Source organism: Poeciliopsis prolifica, unplaced genomic scaffold (genome assembly GCF_027474105.1).
Source record: "Poeciliopsis prolifica strain line A6 unplaced genomic scaffold, Auburn_PproV2 SCAFFOLD010, whole genome shotgun sequence".
Classification (NCBI taxonomy): Eukaryota; Metazoa; Chordata; class Actinopteri; order Cyprinodontiformes; family Poeciliidae; genus Poeciliopsis; species Poeciliopsis prolifica.
Genome location: NW_026562385.1, coordinates 10,768,169 through 10,787,050, shown reverse-complemented (window position 1 = coordinate 10,787,050; position 18,882 = coordinate 10,768,169). Strand labels below are relative to the sequence as shown.

At 44.3% G+C, this 18,882-nt stretch overlaps 3 protein-coding genes across 3 annotated transcripts; 1 reads left to right on the top strand and 2 right to left on the bottom strand.

Annotated features, from left to right (window-relative positions):
* Positions 1–223: 223 nt before the first annotated feature.
* foxred2 (FAD-dependent oxidoreductase domain containing 2) lies at positions 224–7,278 on the bottom strand. The gene is made up of 10 exons (XM_055035476.1): positions 7,129–7,278; positions 5,307–5,524; positions 4,895–5,200; positions 4,521–4,772; positions 4,032–4,346; positions 3,771–3,937; positions 3,366–3,531; positions 2,109–2,335; positions 1,858–2,028; positions 224–957 (listed from the first exon to the last, which is right to left on the bottom strand). Exons 2-10 carry the CDS (start codon positions 5,519–5,521, stop codon positions 884–886), a joined length of 1,893 nt encoding a protein of 630 aa, XP_054891451.1. The 5' UTR covers positions 5,522–5,524; positions 7,129–7,278; the 3' UTR covers positions 224–883.
* Positions 7,279–8,519: 1,241 nt separating this feature from the next.
* On the top strand, positions 8,520–11,299 carry hmox1a (heme oxygenase 1a). The gene is made up of 6 exons (XM_055035525.1): positions 8,520–8,676; positions 8,762–8,811; positions 8,911–9,022; positions 9,118–9,333; positions 9,856–10,128; positions 10,298–11,299. The coding sequence occupies exons 1-6, from the start codon at positions 8,614–8,616 to the stop codon at positions 10,457–10,459; spliced, it is 876 nt and encodes a 291-aa protein (XP_054891500.1). The 5' UTR covers positions 8,520–8,613; the 3' UTR covers positions 10,460–11,299.
* Positions 11,300–11,392: 93 nt separating this feature from the next.
* mcm5 (minichromosome maintenance complex component 5) lies at positions 11,393–18,425 on the bottom strand. The gene is made up of 16 exons (XM_055035472.1): positions 18,131–18,425; positions 16,986–17,112; positions 16,755–16,883; positions 16,072–16,244; positions 15,812–15,967; positions 15,551–15,720; positions 14,868–15,039; positions 14,671–14,782; positions 14,444–14,587; positions 13,878–13,943; positions 13,617–13,793; positions 12,996–13,108; positions 12,773–12,901; positions 12,553–12,695; positions 12,334–12,461; positions 11,393–11,661 (listed from the first exon to the last, which is right to left on the bottom strand). Exons 1-16 carry the CDS (start codon positions 18,304–18,306, stop codon positions 11,560–11,562), a joined length of 2,217 nt encoding a protein of 738 aa, XP_054891447.1. The 5' UTR covers positions 18,307–18,425; the 3' UTR covers positions 11,393–11,559.
* Positions 18,426–18,882: the final 457 nt, after the last annotated feature.

Genomic DNA, 18,882 nt, shown 5'->3' with positions numbered 1-18,882 from the left:
AGTTGCTTGAGGGCCGCCATAATAGAAAAGAAGAAACACCCGCATGTACCTGTGCAAGTACAACCATTGATATTATAAAACTAAAAAAATAAACATTATAACTGGTTTTTGTAAAGGTGATTCTGCCTCTGACTGACTGGTTGAAAATACTGAAAAATCTCTGTATGTTGTATTATGTATGTTAAACCCAGGTCAAATATCAATAAAACAACATTTGTGAAACTCAGTTATATAAAGGAAATATTTTAACAATAATTGATCTTTCAAGTAACAAGTACCATCTTCCAGTGATCAGCAATAACTTTGCAACCAGCAGGTTATGACACAAATAAAAAACTTGGGAAAACCAAGGAATCAATGGAAAACCACTTTTGTTTTAGTCTAACATTGCCTAAAAATTAATTAAAAAAAATTTCTGAGTAGAAAAAGTTGCCCACAATGGCAGTAAAGATAAATTTCTCTAGCATAAGGATAAGATATTTGATCTTCCTGAGAAAATGACAACAGAATGATGCATTTTCCGGCCATTGTTGACAGGGGGAATAAAAGGGAAGAGTAAATTTCCTCCAGGAAACTCAGAAATTGTGAGATTAAGAAAATTGTAAATTTCTGATTTTTTTTTCACGCAAGTTTTAACTTTTTTGGGGGGCGGAAATTTACCCTTTGCTTTATTCTTTTTATATTGCATCTACAACGGCTATAATACGCCGTCGCACAAAACATTATTTTTTGGGTAATACAATCAGAGGTCAAGTGTCCAGAGGACACGGACGCTCCGGCTGATCCCGGGTGGCTTGGAAAAGCGGGGTTTGCTGCCGTTCCGTGGGCGACTTGCCTGGCTGGCACCTGGTGGACGCTGCGCCTCGGCTTGCTGCGCGACACCCTAACGAGTCAAATATCTCTGCTGACAAAACAGCGGCGGCTTACGGTGCGTGAGAGCTGAGCGGAAACAGTTTTCTGGAACGCAGGAAGAGACACAAACAAAGGTGAGGAACTTATAAAGAGAATTAAAGAGAAACTGAACTGAGGAATTTGTCTTTGGAAGGTGTGGCTCAGAAATCACTATACGGTAGTCTATTACGACTACCGTATTAAACTGAATGAACACAAGCGCATAAAGAAAGAATACATGCTTTGCCTTTTCATCATTTGTGCATCTTTTTTATCGTTGCTGCTTTTCTTGTCCTCCAGATTCACACTAAGAATTTTTTAAGAACTCAACATATCAAGGACATTTCTGTTCTATGTTTTAAAAAAAAAAGATCTTGGTTTCCACTCAAGTGATTCTACCACCACAAGTTGTGATTTTAAAATTTTCTACGGGAGAGGAGTTGTTTTTTTTTCTATTTTAAATGTGAAATTTCTATAATTGTTTTGCAAATATATGGCTTAATTACTTCTGAGTGTCTAGTTCTTTCAGTAAATTGCCTTTTTCTAAGTCCACGTCATGATTAATTGGTTATTAAATTAGTTGACGATTAATTCAATTATTGATTAATCGTTTCAGCCCTGAAATGGCGGAAACTATTCTGAAATAGTTTAATTATCGCTCAGCTGTTTGTAAAAATGTTCTTATTCTTCGGTGCTTGATCAGTGCTTAGACGTTATCTACTGACATGTCTGCACATGTGCGATAAACAATATTCATCCCACTATTGCTAACTTAGCAGCTTTGTTACTACATTGAGCCTTTTTACACCCAAAAAATCTGTGTCAGCTTTTTAAAGATCGGCGATCGGCCAGAAAACTACAAATTGTTGTTCTCCTAATATTTTCATTCAACTAAAAATGGTAATTTTGATCACATCAGGACAAATCAGGGGTAAATTATACGCTCTGTTTAAACAACAGATCTACCTGAGCTGAAGGCCCTCAGGTCAGAGTGGACACAGTGCTCCAGGAAGCGCCGCAGAGGCTGGATGTGAGACAGCGGAGTGTCCCACTCTATGAGGAAGTCCTCAACCATGTGATGAATGGCCTTCGGCCTCGGCAAAGGCCAGCCGTGGGGACGCGTCTTCATGTCCTGTTCTGTAATAGACACAAAAATAAATACAAATAAACCCAAATTCCTGAAGCGCAAAGCCTTATCCCAGCGGCAGCATCCATACCCGTAGGGAGCGAGTCGTAGTAGTATAAAACAGGGTGGAGGAAGTTGGATTTCCAAGCCCTGGTCCAGTCGGTTTCTGACCTGTCGAGCCCCAGGTAGTCTATCTTGCTCTTCCCGTACTGCATGACCAGAACTATCAGTCCCTGACTGGACACATTATGGCCAGAGAGAGAGGAGAACCGGGGCAAGGCCTGGAGCAGAAACTCTTCCACGTACTCACAGTGGGAGCTAAAAGGTGAGGAAACCAGGCAATACATGCAAACAGTGCAGAAAGGAGTCACGTTCTAAGTTAAGAAAATAAAGATCTTTATTTCATTTATGCGATATGTTTTAGTCGGAAAAATAAAGAGTATGAACATTTGAAACAGGAGCATTTGTAGGAAGCAGTGCTGTAGCTAATGATTATTTTAGTTATTGCTTATTGTCACCTTTATAAAACAATGGTCTAATTCTTTTTTTTTACCAAATGATTATTTAGACAAAAGAAAATAAAACACTTGGGCTATTATGTTAGGAAGGTGACAGTATTCTGGCAACTTTTCTGAAGATTAATTGATTAATCAGATAAAAAAATTGTCACATTTTTGAGCTTAGAAATACATTGAATTATGGAAATAAGTAACTCGGTTCCTTTTTTAAATAAGCAAATAAACATTTTGTTGCCTAAACTGCAGTAGCAGTTTTCCATAAGTGAAAATGTGACAAGCAGAAAGTTTAGAGCTGATCTGTTGATTAATATTTTTCTTTTTAATATTAACCAATTAATAATTAGGTAGCAAAAGGAGAATTTTTATTTTTATTTTATTTTGTTACATATTTTGCAACTTGGTGAAACTAAAACTGGCACTTGAGGAGTCTGAGTGAAACATATGCAGACAAATGTGTTTTTTTTTTTTCATTTTAAATGTAAAATATATAAATTCTTTGCATAGTTTTGGCTTTATCACTTTTCTGAGTATGGCTCTTCTTTCAGCAAATGGCCTTTTTTAAAGTCTTTATATTCCAGTTGACGATAGATCGGTTAGTAAATTTGTTGCCAATTATTTCAGTAATTGACTAATCAATTACTAATCACTGGGGTTGAAACGCAAAAAAACAAGCAAAAGTATCCATAAACTCGTGAACTGTTTTCAAGTCATTGGTCTATTCTGACGTCCGCTTCCCCGTTTGCTGCGTCCGCTCCATGGCTAACCTTCAAAATGGCCGCCGAGTAAACGACGACTCCAAAGCTCAAGATATCAGAGAATCGTCTCCTCACCCTCGGAGAAGAATAACATCCCCAAGCGTCTCAAACATCTGGTACGGTCCGGAGGCCTCCCCGACCCGCTTCAGGATCCAGGACATCAGCTGCGTTGTCATAAGTCTGGTCGACGGCCATGTGTTGCCGTGGTGACGGTATTCCAGCACACGGTGAACGGCTCGGGCTGAGGCAGAGAGGCAGAGGCAGAGAGGCGGAGCGGCACATTTGAACATTTAAATGATGTGAAGGGACAGAACTGTTGCAGCTGGGCGCTACCAACCACCATCGCTCGGTTCTACAAATTGGAATTAACGCTCCGAACAGAGTATTTATCATTTATTCCAAGAAATTCATGATTTTTGTCGTTATCACAATAGTACCACAAATTGTTGTGATTAAATGTTTCTGAACTTTTTTTCTGACCTGTGTAACGGAATCCGTGGACGAAGCCCCCAGCAGAGGACCGGTAGTCTCTAGAGTGAGAGGCGGTTCCCAACAGGAACAGACCGGGAGTGTTCTTCCCCTCGTACCACGCCGTCACGCCCGGCAGTCTGCCTTTTGCGTTTTCGCTGGGCGGCGGCCGTGCAGAGCTGAGGAGATTGACGAGAAGAAGGAGACGACGACTACATTCTTTAGGAATGAATCGACAGGTACTCCAGGGAGCTCGGTTCTCCTGATCTGTACCTGTCAAAAATGCTGAAGTTGAACCGGAAGCCAAGGCAGCGGATCACCCGATCGTAGGGTTTACGCAGGGAGAAGTTGTCGATGTGGTCCGGAAACTCGTCCCGAGGTTCGTCGAAACCTTTCCCCTCCTCACCGGTCTGCTTGAACTGCCTTAAGTTTAGATAGAGCTTGTCCCTCGTCTCTGGATTCTTTGTTCCTGACCTCTTCCTGCCCCTTTCCTCCTGTTTGGTGATGACTACGTCCTCCAAGCGAGCCTCTGCCAGACCGTCCAGAGATTTCAACTGGTATGTGTCTAAAACCTCGTTATTAACAGCCCTGGACAGAATAAACAAAGCAGAAGTATGTTTTATTTCCCCCAGTCATGTAAAAAACACAATAGTAAATAGTCCCTATCGTCACTTTTATCGTTGTCACCAGATCGCCCCCGCCTTAACTCTGAGCCGATTTATCGGTGCAGCCCTACTTTCCTGTGTTTACACCTTCCTTTACCTGAGATCTCCAACGTAATGCGTCTGCCAGGCCAGCCGGACGGTGCTGGAGCTGAGCATGTGCACCCGGCTTGCACTCCCTAAGATGCTCTGGGCCGTTTCGAAGGCGGAGTTTCCTTTCCCCAGAATCAGCACGGCCTGGTCCTTGTAGTCATCAGGGTTGGTGGAGATGGACTCGTAGCCCTCGGCCAGGTGCGACCCGGCGAACTCCACCTCCTGAGGAACCCACAGACCTGTGGCTACCAGGAGAATACTGGAGCAGAAATGAACAGCTTTAAGATTTTCATTTGAAAAGAAAATTGAGTTCCATCATCACTATTCTTAGAAGATACATTCCCACATGAAAGTTTGATTTCTCTTTTTGTAATAAACCACCTGCATGAGTAATCTGCTGCGTGCTGATCGGTGAGGATGTAGCTCCTTCCTGTGGCTGACCGCACCGACCTGACCCGTCCGACGTCCACGCCGTATTTCACCTTCAACCCCAACTCCCTCTCAAACGCCGACAGGTAGAGAGGGAAGGCGTCGGCCGGCGGGTAGAACTCCCCGCTAACGCGTTTGAACAGCAGGTCCGGCTTATCGCTCAGCAGAGAGTTCCAGTCGTGCCGCAGGTTGAACTCTGCGTTGTGTCTTCCTGTGTGGACTTTGTTGATGCTAATCAGCTTTCTGTGCCTGGGGTATCTTTAAACACAGAAAACAACAGAGAGAAAGAGAAATGAAACGACAATGACTTGCTTTAGAATCTGACACGTTCTGGTGGATCAAGAGATCTCGTGAGGGGCCCCACTTGTTGAAGAAGCTGCCCGGACTGGAGTTTCTCTCCAGGATGATGTAGTCCCGTTTTGCCTTGGAGAGGAAGAACCCCATCTGCAGGCCAGCAGGTCCGGCTCCGAGCACACAGTAGTGGTGGTGGCTGGTGCCATTGTGGAGATAATCGTTGGAGGAGGTTAAGACAAGGCCAACCAGGGTAAAAAGGATGAAACACAGAAGGTTTGCCTCCATAACCTGATGGTAGAGGAAGAACAGTGGCATTGAGAAAAAGTGTGATGCAGGTGGGGTTTGATTAAGGGTAAGGCTAGAATGCAAAATTTCTATTTAACTGCAGGAAATACGAAAAGCACATTTGTGTACTAACGCAAGATTAACAGAATTCTCTGTGTTCTCCATATACTGTAATTACCAATAAATTAGAATATCCATTCTGATAATGCTGGTTTGTCAGGCACAGACCTGGGCTTCACTAACTAAAAAGTTAGCTGGCTGCTAACCTTAAAGCAATAATCATAAACATCTGCTCTGCTTGCACTAAAAAGATACACCAACACAGTATTAAGCGGGAGCTAATGCTAAAGTGCTAACTTCAATTCAAATTATGTCTGCCTTTGAAAGACTATAACCCTTCACTATCAATTTAACTTTGATATTATAATTTAAATGTTCTATTCTGCCCTTATGTATTGCATTTGTGTTTATATATTTTTCACAACTGTTTAGTGTTTATTTTGTTCCCGTACGCTTCTTGTTTTAAGCTAATGGGAAAAGAGGAGCGCGCGAACACAAGGACCGGAAACGGAAATGCTCTTCACTTCAAAATAAGAGCATGAATATGAGCATGCAACCACTTGAGGAAACCAGTCGATAAAACATAAAAATTGACTCTATCGACGTTATTCAACTGAGAGTTAGCAATAAAAATGTATTTATAAACATTTAGGAGAAGCTGAATGTTTTCAGAGTTAGCAAAGGTGCTAACCGGAAAATGAGCAGAAATGCTAAATCTGGTCAGATTAATAGAGTCGATTATAAATAACCTTTTAAGCACATTTTTCTTAAACGTTTTTTATTAGTCTGATGTAACATTCCAATCTTAAATCACACGTTTTCATACATTTAATTCAATAATCAACAATAAACAGGAATAACACTGTTCTTATCTTGATTTTCTTACCTCGTTTGTTTGCTGACATTTTGCCGTTTAAATGTTTGAAATAGAGATTTTATCATCTTCTTTTGCTGTATAATTAAGCGAAATAATTGAAGCTTGAACACGAGTGATGTGGATATTTAATCTGTAAAGGATGAACTCACAGGGAACTAAGTTACAAAACTAAATGCAACTTTTAAATATTATTCTAAAACAATATGACTGTATATCCTGATACTTAGCATGTTTTAAAATGTTGAGACATTTTGTGTTGTTTTTTGTTTTGTTTATTTATTTTTAGAAACTGGCTAAACAGACAATAGAAAGCCCCTTTCATACGAGCGGGGTTTGTTTTGTTTTGTGTCATATTCTTAGTGATCAATAAAGCTTTCTGGTGTCCCCCAGCCCTCCATGAACTCCTTTAACCCTTGTTTCCCCCAACCCTGGTCCTCGAGGCACACTGCCCTGCCTCTGTCGGATGCTTTCAACTCAACAAAACCCTGTTAATCGGCCAAGTCTTCAATTAACGTGCGCTGAAGCGAGAGAAAGCCTGAAACAAGCAGGGAAGCGCCGCCGTGGCCGATGCTACGTCTCCCCCCACTGGGGATGCGGCGGCCAGATGCGACGCCGCTGTCCTCGCGCCACATAACAATCAAAGATGGAGGACTAACGAAAAGAGCGTCACCTTCGACACGAGTTGCCGCCTCTCTCACCACATCAAGTATGTCGAAACGACAGCATGTCTGCTCTCATGAGGCCTTATCCTCGGTAAATTTCCACCAGCAGCCGTCTTCCAACCCGGGCCGTGAACACCGGTGGAAACCAATGAGAGCCGCCTGCTGTAGGGGGGCGGAGTCAGAGGACTGCCGAGGAAAACAGTGGAGCGCGAGTCATATTTCAAATCTATGGAAGCCCGTTTCCGCCACTCTGTTAAAAAAATCAAATCAAATAAATTATCTCATTATTTTGAGATGTTGACTCATTATTTTTTAGACGAAACCTCATTATTTTGTGATACAACCTCATTATTTTGAGATACTATCTCATTATTTTGAGATACTATTTCATTATAATGATCACATTATAATTAAAATGATATACTGTCTCATTATTTCCTATAATAAAATAATAAATATTTTATTTTATTTTAACAGGTTGGTGGAAACGGGCTTCCATACAAATCTGCTGAATACACAACATCTGACATGTAACAAGCGAGTTGGAGTTAGATATTATTCCATCAACACTCCCAATACGCTCTATGAAATCTCAAATCTTTTACCTTGGCTGTTAGGGCCATGTGTTATGAAGTTAATTGTTGTGATAAGTGAAGGTGATAAAATCACCACTAGCTGGCGGTAGTGATAGTTAAAAATGCTCTCTTCCTCCAGACTGTATATATGTATATATACATATACTGCTCCAAAAAAATAAAGGGAACACTCAACACAATATAACTCCAAGTAAATCAAACTTCTGTGAAATCAAACTGTCCACTTAAAAAGCAACACTGATTGACAATCAATATCACCTGCTGTTGTGCAAATGGAATAGACAACAGGTGGAAATAATTTTCATATTTATTTCATTCATTCAGATCTAGGATGTGTTATTTGAGTGTTCCCTTTATTTTTTTGAGCAGCGTATATATAGTTACTATATTTATTTAAATAGGACGTCTTTTATGGGGTTCCATATGTGTCAAAAATATGTCCGGGTACTTTTATCATGGAAGCTGCATTTGCATGGGGTTCCATTTGTGCTAAAAATATGGAACCCCCGTCTTTCAGCAATCTATTTCTTCCTCAGACTTTTTTTTTCTTTGATGTATCAGAGTAAAGAGATTGAGTACCAACGCAAGTCATACCTTTTTACAATTCTTGCTTGTGAAAAATGTTCAAAACAAAGTATACTTTGACTTCCTAACTGTGCTCCATGTTGCTCTTGTCTCGTAAAATCCCCCCAAAAAACGAGCGACTCCAAACATCCCTTTTTTGAGTTTTGCCTCATCATGTTTCACAGCTTTTGCCAGCTTGCACTTAAGTCTGCCTTGTCATATTAAGCTGCTGGCGGTTCAGAAACATGACACAGCGTTCACACTTCCTGTTTGACTCAGCGGCCACGACACCAGGACAGTATAAAAGAGGCGGTAGGGAAACGAGAGGCCAGAATGGAGCCTTCGCAAAGAAGAGACAACTTCCGCTTATACAGGCAGGACTACAGATCACCAAACGTAAGTACAATCTGTTCGACGGACTACCGTTCCTTTAACGGTGCTTTGAACAAGCGCCGTAAAGAGTTTAATGTCGTCTGCGTAGATGGAGACCCTGAGAAGCGCAAGGAAAGGCGACTTGGGTGAAGCCGGCAGGTATGAATCTTTTGAGTTGATCCTTTGACGAGATTTTAAAAAATGTGGTTTTTCCAGATGTGTAGTGAAAAGAATATTTTGTTTTGTTTTTGTTTTCAGTGATTTATCCGAGCAAATCAAACTCGCCACTAAGGAAAACCACGTCAGAGCTGAAAACACAGAGCTGATGCTCAGCTACCAGAAGGGCCAGATTACTCTGAAACAATACAAGGTATGGCGATGATACTCAACGTACCTTCTTTTATTCATTTCCTCCCCACATCATCTTTAAAAAGTGCGTGTCCCTCCTCTAATGTACCACGCTAGGTCCTGATGTTTTCCCTCTACGAGATCTACAAAGCTCTAGAGGAAGAGCTGGACAGGAATTCCTCCCATCCCGCCGTGGCTCCCATTTACTTCCCTCAGGAGCTGGCTCGCTTGGAATCGCTGGAACGAGATCTGGAGTATTTTTTTGGCCACGACTGGGAGAAGAGAGTGATTGTCCCCGCAGCGACGCAAAGATACAAACAGAGGCTGAGAAAGGTGGGCGAAAATGTTCTGTGGTCAGTGGCGGTTCAAACTTGTTGAGGATGTTTAGGAGGCGCCAGAGTTTCACTGATACCATGAAGTTTTTGTAAAGCTCACAAAACTTAAAAATGAACATTAGCATTGTTGACAAAATATCGAAAAAAGCTTTGGACACATTTGTAATGGAATCGCAGCTACAGTCCACAACCATGAGTATTCATGGGGTGAATGATGAAACTTTTTCTTCTTTTTGATTGGTGGCCAAGTCAGCAAACTGGTTTTCCAAAATCGAAATGTGCTACTAGCTAACTAAAACAACCGACTTGTGCACCATGATGAGTCATGGTTGCTTTGTTGCCCACTTTACAAATAAACAAAAAAAAGTTAAAGAAATCTTTTATGTTTTGATTTTGCAATGTGGAGCCCCCTAATCTGTGCCGCCCCTTGCATAGAACCACATCAACCAATACTAAGAAGAAAAAAGCCCCACTATTCTCTGCATTCTCAACACAAGCACTTCTTTGGGTCATTTTTCAGATCGGTCAGGAGAACCCTGAGCTGCTCGTCGCCCACGCCTACACCCGCTACCTCGGCGACCTGTCGGGGGGTCAGGTGTTGGGGAAAATCACCCAGAAATCTCTGGGGCTGAGCAGCAAAGAGGGACTGTCGTTCTTCTCCTTCCCTGGCGTGAGCAGCCCCAACCGCTTCAAGCAGCTGTACAGGAGCCGCATGAACAGCGTGGAGCTGACCGAGGGGGAGAAGGCGGCCGTGCTGGAGGAGGCGGTGGAAGCTTTCGAGCTGAACATCCAGGTGAGGGAACAAGATTCCGGGTCGAAGGTCAGTGACCGCCCGGCGCGAGCGCAGCCAGCTCCTTTGGCGACAGCCGAAACAGGAACTGAAACCGTGTGTTCGCAGCGCAAGCATGCTGAAACTTGGTGATTTGACCAAAACACGTTGTCCTTTTTCTCCTCCCCATTAGGTTTTTGATGACTTGCAGAAAATGCTGAGCATCGCCACAGAAACGGACCAATCAGGAAGTGGCGTGGGAGCTGCCGGGTTCACGGCGTCTCCCGTCCTGCAGCTCACAGTGGGACTGTGTGTTGCCCTGGCAACCGTTGGGGCTGCAGTGTATGGGGTGTAGAAATGTGGATTTTATAATCAGCATGCAGATCGAGCACTTTACACACTAAATCAGGGGTTCCCAAAGTGTGGCTCGGGGGCCACTTTTGACTCTTAAAGTGATTTTGTTTGGGCCTTGACCATAAGTCAAAAGATTTGACCCCCACAAATATGGATGTTTTTTTTCTCTCTTTTATTAAGGCCCTTTTTATGTTAAAGATATTCTGATTTCATACAAATTGTTAAGCAGGAAAAAAATAACAATTACACAAACATTTTTTTCAGTTTTAATGTATTTTGTCACCCCTCTGGTAGTTTAGCCATTTTTGTTTTCCTCTTGACAAAACGTTTGGTGGAAACTGCACTAAATAATTAATATGGAAGTCTTTAGTTGACTTGCACAGAAGAAACAGAAACTTCTCTCCCTGTACAATATACTTTACAAAGGTTAAATTTTAAATTTGTCTTCTTGTAAACAAACTTCAATGTCTTTTTTTTATGGGGATTTAATGTAGTTAATCAACAAAGGAGTGTATAACTGTGAAATGTAATAAGGAATGATGTATGGTTTTGAAATTATTTTGAAATAAAAATAAAAAAATAAATAAAATGGTGCTCCGAACACTTTTTACTGCACCGATTGTCCGAAACTACCAACACTAATTGGCTGGATCTCCCTCATTATTGGGAATGAATATTTTTGCACTTATTTTACGCTATGTATTTTTTATTCGTCATTATGTTGCACAAATGTTTATTTTTTTAAATAATAATTTTCAAAGCAATTTAAAAAAACCAATGGGTTGAGTTCTATTGACAGACAGTAAAATCCAATTGAATTCAGTGACGTTTCTGGTTCAGTGTGAAATTCTCACAGGAAGAAGTTTCTATGGAAATCCATGTCGACTCACAATTCGACAATTTCCCAAAAAACAAACAAATCGGCGCCGTTGGATCGTGTGCGTACGACTTTTTATTTATTTAAACAGAATCTTCATCTCAACAGCGACGCCTTTAATCCATTATCTCGGTTCTAAATTGTGCTAAATGTTATTTTCAGAATCACCCAAAAACAACGCAGGACGCAAACTATTTACATGAACAAACAGAGCGGAGGCTCCTCTACTTGACCCGGTAGAGGACCTTCCTCTGCATGCGGTGCTGCAGCTCGCCCCTCCTCAGCATCAGGTGGAGGACCTTATAGATGGCGTGCTCCGGATACTTCTGCAAACGCGAGAGAAAAGAATGAGCGTTGGGGGATTTGGAAAAGACAAAAATACATTCTCATTAAAAGTTGGAGTTTACTCAAATCCTACTGCAGTGAATCAAATGATCCGTTGACTAGGAATGCACCGATTTGAAAACTTGGGCCGATACTGATGTTATGGCCAATAACCGATATTTACAACGTATTGGGGGAGAGGGGATAGAGAGAAAGAAAAATGATTGCTCTGCTGACTTCAATCCTTCTCTTAAACTCCCCACAATCCTTTGCTGCATCAATAATATGTCGCATGATCAAATGCCACATGACCAGCCGTCCTTCCCCATCCAGAAACAAACAGGATCAAGATGATGATAAATATCGCTTGTCAATACTGGCCTAGTGTTTTTTATTTGGACCGACATGTTAAAAAGTGACAAAAAATTTTATTAATAATAATAAAAAAATAATAATCAGCCGATGTTGGTGTCAATTACATTTCTAAAGTTTATAAAAACAAAACTGAATATTGTTTTGTGAATTTTTGTCATTTAACAGCTTTGTTGTTCAAAAATGACTAATGTCAGTCGATGACGATGTTAAGAGCCGACCCATCGTGCATCTCAACTTTCCCATGATTTTGCTGGTGGCGAGTGGTGAACGGCGTTAATGCGTTCTGGACTCCTGCTGACCTGCTTGGTGAAGTCCTGGACGATGCTGTGCTCGGACACCTGGGAGCCGATGGCGAAGCGTCTCTTGAGCTGCTTCTCGACGCGGGACAGCATTTCCTGGTCTTCCTGCGAGGTGAATCCCTCCACTCCTGTTTCAACATCAAGAAAACGTTTTAAACAATTGATCAAGGGGAAGAGCAACGGCCGAATGGCGTCAACGTCCGGCTCTGTCGGCCTCACCGGAGAGGCTGCCGGACAGCGCCGCGTCCAGCGTGGACACCTGGAAGAGCCTCAGGGCTTCATCCACTTCTTCTTCTCCTGCCACGGCCTGCAGCTTCATCTTGGCCAGAGACTCGGCGATGCGGACGATGGCCTCCAGCTGCCTGTTGGGCAAAACAATCGGGAGAATGTCATCTCAAGTTCTAAAAAAAAAATGCGCGACACTATAAAGGTCACGCACCTGACGGTGATGGGGATGGAGGGCCGCTTGTTCGACTCCCTCTCGTGGTCCCTCGCGCCGCTCCTCATCACCACGTATCGGTTTTTCAGCTTCTCCGCAGCCGCCGCCGACAGCCGAGGGCCGCATTTACTGCCAAACACACGCAGACACCAACGGTTTACGTTCTGCCTGTGGCGGCGAGGGGCGACTCACTCGGACAGACGGGTTGCGGGGCAGCGCTCACGTTCTGGCGTAGGCGATGTACTTCTTGAACGTGGCGAGAGGAATCTCGCCCTCCACGGCTTCCGTCTGCGTCTGCGCGCTCAGGTGGACGTTCATGACGTGGCGAGCCAGAGTCTGCAGTCAGAGTCAGAGTGAGACGGATGAATTTGCTGAACAGAATCACACCAATTTTGTTTTTGCAATATGACCAGGTGTTTTTTGTTGTTGTTTTTTTTGGGTTGGCCATATCAAAACACATTAACGTCGCAAATCTTTTTTCACACAAGTCTGGAACCGGATGTTACTACTGGAGGAAATGACAAAAAAGATGACAGGAAGATGATGGATTTTTAATGACTTATTGCATCAGCAAACTTATTCACATTTTAATTGCGTTTCTTATTTAACGAAAACAAAATTGCAAAATTGTGTGTGTGGGGGGGATTTCCCACATTAGCGGGATATCAGACATTTGTAATGGAAACTCAGCTCCTCGAAACGAGAATTTGGAAAAATTGGAATCGGACCATCAGGCATTTTTAAAGATCGGTGATCGGCTAGAAAATTGCAATTATTGTGCCACAACAAAGCACTGCAGCAACTTCCTGAATACCTAAAACGGCACAGTGTCGGTGGCGCTCACCATGTCCCTCTGCTGGTCGTGCTGGTCCTTGATGATGAAGATCATGTCGAAGCGGGACAGGATGGTGGGCATGAAGTCGATGTTGTCCTCGCCCTTCGTGTCGTCCCAGCGACCGAACACGGAGTTGGCGGCGGCGAGCACCGAGCAGCGCGAGTTCAGGGTGGTGGTGATGCCGGCCTGGGAGGAGCACAGATGTCAGGTTACCACGGCAACCCTCTCAGCGGCGGTTTTGTACTGCAGCCGGTGGTCTCTGATAAACACCTTAGCGATGGAGATGGTCTGCTGCTCCATGGCCTCGTGGATCGCCACCCGGTCGTCTTCTCTCATCTGGGAGACAGAAACACAACTTTCAATCTTCCTGAACGCCGGAGGTCACGAAAATGACTTCCTGGAAATATGATCTGCAGTCGGGGGATGAATTTGCTGGCTGACCCTCAATGTGACATGAGACTTTTTCCACAAACACTTTAGCGCAATATGAAACAGGTATAAATAAAAAGAAAAGAAAAAAAGAAAAACCCACAGCTTATTTAGATTAAGCACCAATAATATTTACTTATCAAAAAAACATGTCAAGTCTATGGATGAGGATCACCAGAAGAAGAAGAAAACAAAGAATTCCGACTTTAATCTGAGATCAAATCAATTGTTATGTTGCACTCAAACGTCCACTAGACTTAATTTTATTCAGCGAAACCTTCACTAAGTCAGCTGACCATCAAATATCTCAATTTAAAAAAAAGTTTGAGAAACAAAGTAAGTTTCTCATTTTGCTCCACTCTGGTTCAAAACATAAGAACCGCACCAGAACTCGGTTCCCTGCTTACCTTGTCGAACTCGTCGATGCAGACGACTCCTCCGTCGGCCAGCACCATGGCGCCGCCCTCCATGATGAATCCTCGGGTGGCGGGGTCCCTCAGCACGGAGGCCGTCAGCCCGGCGGCGCTGCTGCCCTTCCCGGACGTGTAAACCTGCGGGGGCCACAGAGACGCAGAGGCTTAAGTCTGGTGCTGCTCCGCCTTCCCTGTGGCGGCGCGGCGGAGACGACGGCTACCCCGATCGGCGCGCATCTCTCCACGAACTTCAGCAGCTGTGACTTGGCCGTGCCGGGGTCTCCCAGCATCAGCAGGTTGATGTCTCCCCTGCGGGTCAGGCCGTCGGGCAGCCTGGAGGAGACGACACCGAGACGGTTAAACGCTTAAAGAAGCTGGACCCCGAGGCAAAGTGGGGAGGCCGGGTCCAGCTTCCCACCTCTTCCTGGAGCCGCCGAACAGCAGGCAGGTGATGGCCTTCTTCAGGTCGTCGCTGCCATAGATGGACGGAGCCACGGAGCTCGCCAGGGAGCCGTAGATGCCGGGAGAGGCGGCGAGCGACCGGAGCTGCTCCTCCTCCTGTGGAGACACCGAGCCGGTGCTGCCGCGGCCTGGAGCGGGCAGAGAGGGAGACAAAAATAAAGTAAGACCCGATTACTGAGGGAACCCAAAATAAATAAATAAATAAAAAAGATGTCATGGTATGCAGAAATTCATCCAAAGATTTTCAATCGTTTTGTAAATCAGAGGGTGCACCGATTCCGATTGTGGTCAATGCCAATTTTTATTTTTTTGGCAACGTTGCGAAGTTGGCAGTAGTTGGAGGGATAAGGATGGAGAGCGCCGCAACTGGGATGCAAAGGGAACAGTGGACGATTTCAAAACCTTTGCAGTGGTCGATAAAATCGGTTTCTCGCCAAAAAGTCAGCTGATCGCCAATCTCCCAAACATTAATTAAATCTGGGCCGATTTATTCCATTTACTGCGATACTCAGGCTAACTTATGAGGCTTTAGGAATAATAAACCTGGTCGCCTGTTGATTCGGGAGTTTGGAAGCTGCAGGCAGAAAAGTTTGGGAATAAAACGCGTGTAGCCGGTGGTTGGCGTGGCGATGTACTCGCCTGCTCCCTCCGTGTCAATCTGAATGCCGACCACTCGCAGGTAGGACGAGCGAATCCCCACGCCGACGCCCTTCTCTCTGCCTGCTTTCTTGGCGGCGGCCACCTTCTTGATGGAGTAGATCCCCATGATGGTCACCCTGTTGCCGGGCACCACGCGGTCGCACAGATACCTGGGAGGAATCGAGGAGAGAAAAATAAAGACGAAAAAACATCGACGTCTGTGTCTGCGGGACACGTGGGAAAGCTGCTGGCGCCCCCTACCGGTCGCAGTAGAGCTGCATGTGACGGGGCATCTCCCCGTGCGGCACGGCGTCCGGCGACTCCTGCAGGCGCAGCGTCTGGAAGTCCACGCAGACGCAGCGGTCCGGGATGATGAAGTACGGGTCCACGGGGCACTTCACCCTGCCGGCGTTCTCACTGAGCATCGACAGAAAGAGAGAGACGTTTAGAGACGCTTAGCGCAAGGCGCAGCTGGAAGCCGTCTCTGTCTTTCTCTCTCTCGCCCCCAACCCTGAGCTCACCTGTTGCACTTGCGCGGCAGAGCGTAGCCCTGCAGGCCCGGCGGCAGCGGGATGTTGGGCAGGACGCCGCGGCAGCCGCGGCACTGCAGGCACACCTTGGTGGCCTTCGCCTTGACTGCCGTGGCCGAGATGACGATGCCGTGCACCTTCACCAGGCGGGACACCTGCTCCGACTGACACGGGAGGATTTCATGATTCAAGCGGCGGCACTCACTCTGCGTTTACTTGTACCGTCTTACTGAGCTGATCCGACTGAACTAAGAAGAACATTAGTTTCAAGAGGCGGCGTCTCTATGAAGTCTGTATGTGGCGTTTTCCATCGTATTAGTTTACAGCACAATCCAGTAAATATGTTACATTCAGCAGTTATAAAAATGCTGTGTGTGACAAATATGACTTCAACGAAATTAGAATTTGTAATTTAACGCCTTGAAACTGGGCCTCCGTCTCTTTAAGAACTCCTACTCCATCTGAAACGCCGCCTGCAGGAAGTCATCGCAACAAGGCTCCTCTGTTAACCTTTCAACAACGTTTCACTGAAGTGTAACTCGTATAAGTATGATTTTGGTGAGGGAATAACATTTTAACGTGACAGATTTTACATAATACTGATGTGTTCCTTCAAAGTCATCTCTTAGGATTTTTTTTTTTGTATATCAAGCTAAATAATGGTTGATAAAAACCTTCAGGCTGCGAATGGAAGCATGATGGGCGTCGCTCTTCAGCGTGACCTGGATGTCCTGCACCGTCTCCTCGCCAACGGGCCGGGGTCGGGTCACCTCGTCCGCGACCTCTTTGGCAGCTTCCTCCAGCTGCAATTTAAAAAAATATATATTATTTTTAAATGAATTAATATGAGAAGGAGAAAATAATGCCGATGTAAAAAAAAAAGAAAAAAAAAGAGGTGAACTGACCAGGGGCAGGTTCTCGGTGGGCAGCTTGTGGAGGCAGTCGGACAAATCTTCGTCGAAGCTGGCGAGGTCCTCCATCTCCACCTCCACCCAGAACTCCCCCAGGGTGTAGTGCCGCTTCAGCTCATCCCTGGTTCACCGAGTCCATCAAAAACACTCAGGATTATTGCTGTTGTGAAGCAGTGTTTCTATAGCAACCACTCCAAGCGTTCTGACTGACACTACCACGTTTCCACCAATGACTTCACAATCAATAGTGGTTCTGAATGTGGCTTTAGGTATTTGGAAAAAAACTACCCCCTGCTGAAAATGAAGCTGAAGTTGGCCTCTGATTGCAACTAAAGGGCCATTCCACCTAGTTTTTCCATACCTGGAGCGAATTCAATGTGTTCCTAGACACAACAATCCTAGACTAAATTCTTTCTAAACAGAAAGGAATATTTGAACCAACGTTTGTGATTTTTGGCACCTTCGTTTGATTTGTGAAACGTCAATAAAGGGCGATTTCAGCCATTTTCATGGATCTTGACCACTGTAGAACTGCTCCAACATCTTGAAATAAGATTATAAAGGTTTCACAAATCACACACACCAGGCATTAGATACTAAACTATCACTGCAAAATAATTGAGTCCAGGTTTGCAGTGTCTAGGGGTTGTAGTTTTGGAGTGTTTTCTAATGCGTGCCGGATGCATAAAAAGTGCTGAAACTGCTGTCTTGGTAAAGTTTTAAAAGCCACAAACTTCGTCTCACGTTTTCCCCCGTGAGTGTAGAATAACCTAGACCATGTTTGACGTGTCTCAGTAGTTCAGTTGTTAAACTAGAACCGATTAAAGACACTGCAGGCAGTGGAAAAATAGCCATGTAGTTTCAATCGGAAGCCAACTTCGGCTCCGTCTGCTGAAGTGGATCAAAGAGATTTCTATTTTTCTCCCTTTTGTCCTGATCCAGAACACATCTGGCCCAAACAACTCCTCCTAACACTTCCTTAAAACATATTTATTCACCTATTTGTCCAACAATGCCTGACTTAGTACGTTTACAATAAATACTCCCAGAAAAGTCAATTTAATAAAGAGTCTAATGGACTATTGTTGATGGGTTTTTTTTTTTTGTTTTTTTGCTACACCCAATCCCGTTATAATCACCTGTATTTGTACGTAAAGCCGGTCCGGTCGGTTCCCACTCGGAACTGGCGCAGGAACTCGCGGAACCTCTTCTTGATCTGGACCCGCTTCTGTCCGCCCTCGTCCCCGCCGGGAGCCTCCGAACCTCCTCCGAGGTTGTCGCTGTAGTAAAGCCCGGGGTCGTCGAAGCCAGACATGCTGCTGGACAGAGCTGAGAAACAGTGATCCGAACCGAAGCCGCCGACCGAGCTGGACCGGGCTGAGAGTTTCGCGGGGAAAGAGAAGAGCGGCTTCCTGTCGACTTTACCCGCGAACTGCGTTCCCCCAGCGCGCCTCCGCTGCCAGCTGATTGGTTGGAACAAGCGGCGCCTTTTCCTATTGGTTGGAGAGAAAACGTGTACAGGAAGACGCGTCACAAGACAGAAGGAGGGGTTTAACGAGGATGGCGCGAAATAGACAACGAAAGGGGCGGAGCTACAGACCAGCACGCGCTCCATTAGATAAAAGCAGTTAACTGTTATTTCCGGTCTTGCCCTTTCTCTTCACAATTTTGGAAATGTTTTTTTTTTCTTGACTTTTTGACTTCTGTAGTCTTTCTGACAACAAAAAGACCAATTTAAATGATTTAAACTTAGCCAAATTAAATAACACATGCTGTTAATTAAAAATTACTTTACATTTTTTTTAATGAAGTCAAACAATATATGAAAAGTATTATATATTCCGCCAAATGCTGAAGTCATAAGGCATTGAAGTGATATTGTTGCTACTCT

What these genes read in the sequence shown, in the direction of transcription:
- mcm5 (XM_055035472.1), bottom strand. Translation starts at nt 18,306, where the DNA reads ATGTCTGGCTTCGACGACCCCGGGCTTTACTACAGCGACAACCTCGGA. An exon ending in AGACCATCTCCATCGCTAAG is followed by an intron (nt 13,794 to 13,877) that starts GTGTTTATCAGA and finishes TGCTCCTCCCAG; the next exon opens with GCCGGCATCACCACCACCCT. An exon ending in GCTGTCCGGCAGCCTCTCCG is followed by an intron (nt 12,462 to 12,552) that starts GTGAGGCCGACA and finishes ATGTTGAAACAG; the next exon opens with GAGTGGAGGGATTCACCTCG.
- hmox1a (XM_055035525.1), top strand. Translation starts at nt 8,614, where the DNA reads ATGGAGCCTTCGCAAAGAAGAGACAACTTCCGCTTATACAGGCAGGAC. An exon ending in GACTTGGGTGAAGCCGGCAG is followed by an intron (nt 8,812 to 8,910) that starts GTATGAATCTTT and finishes TTTTGTTTTCAG; the next exon opens with TGATTTATCCGAGCAAATCA. An exon ending in CTTTCGAGCTGAACATCCAG is followed by an intron (nt 10,129 to 10,297) that starts GTGAGGGAACAA and finishes CCTCCCCATTAG; the next exon opens with GTTTTTGATGACTTGCAGAA.
- foxred2 (XM_055035476.1), bottom strand. Translation starts at nt 5,521, where the DNA reads ATGGAGGCAAACCTTCTGTGTTTCATCCTTTTTACCCTGGTTGGCCTT. An exon ending in CCACGGATTCCGTTACACAG is followed by an intron (nt 3,532 to 3,770) that starts GTCAGAAAAAAA and finishes TCTCTGCCTCAG; the next exon opens with CCCGAGCCGTTCACCGTGTG. An exon ending in CTACGACTCGCTCCCTACGG is followed by an intron (nt 2,029 to 2,108) that starts GTATGGATGCTG and finishes TGTCTATTACAG; the next exon opens with AACAGGACATGAAGACGCGT.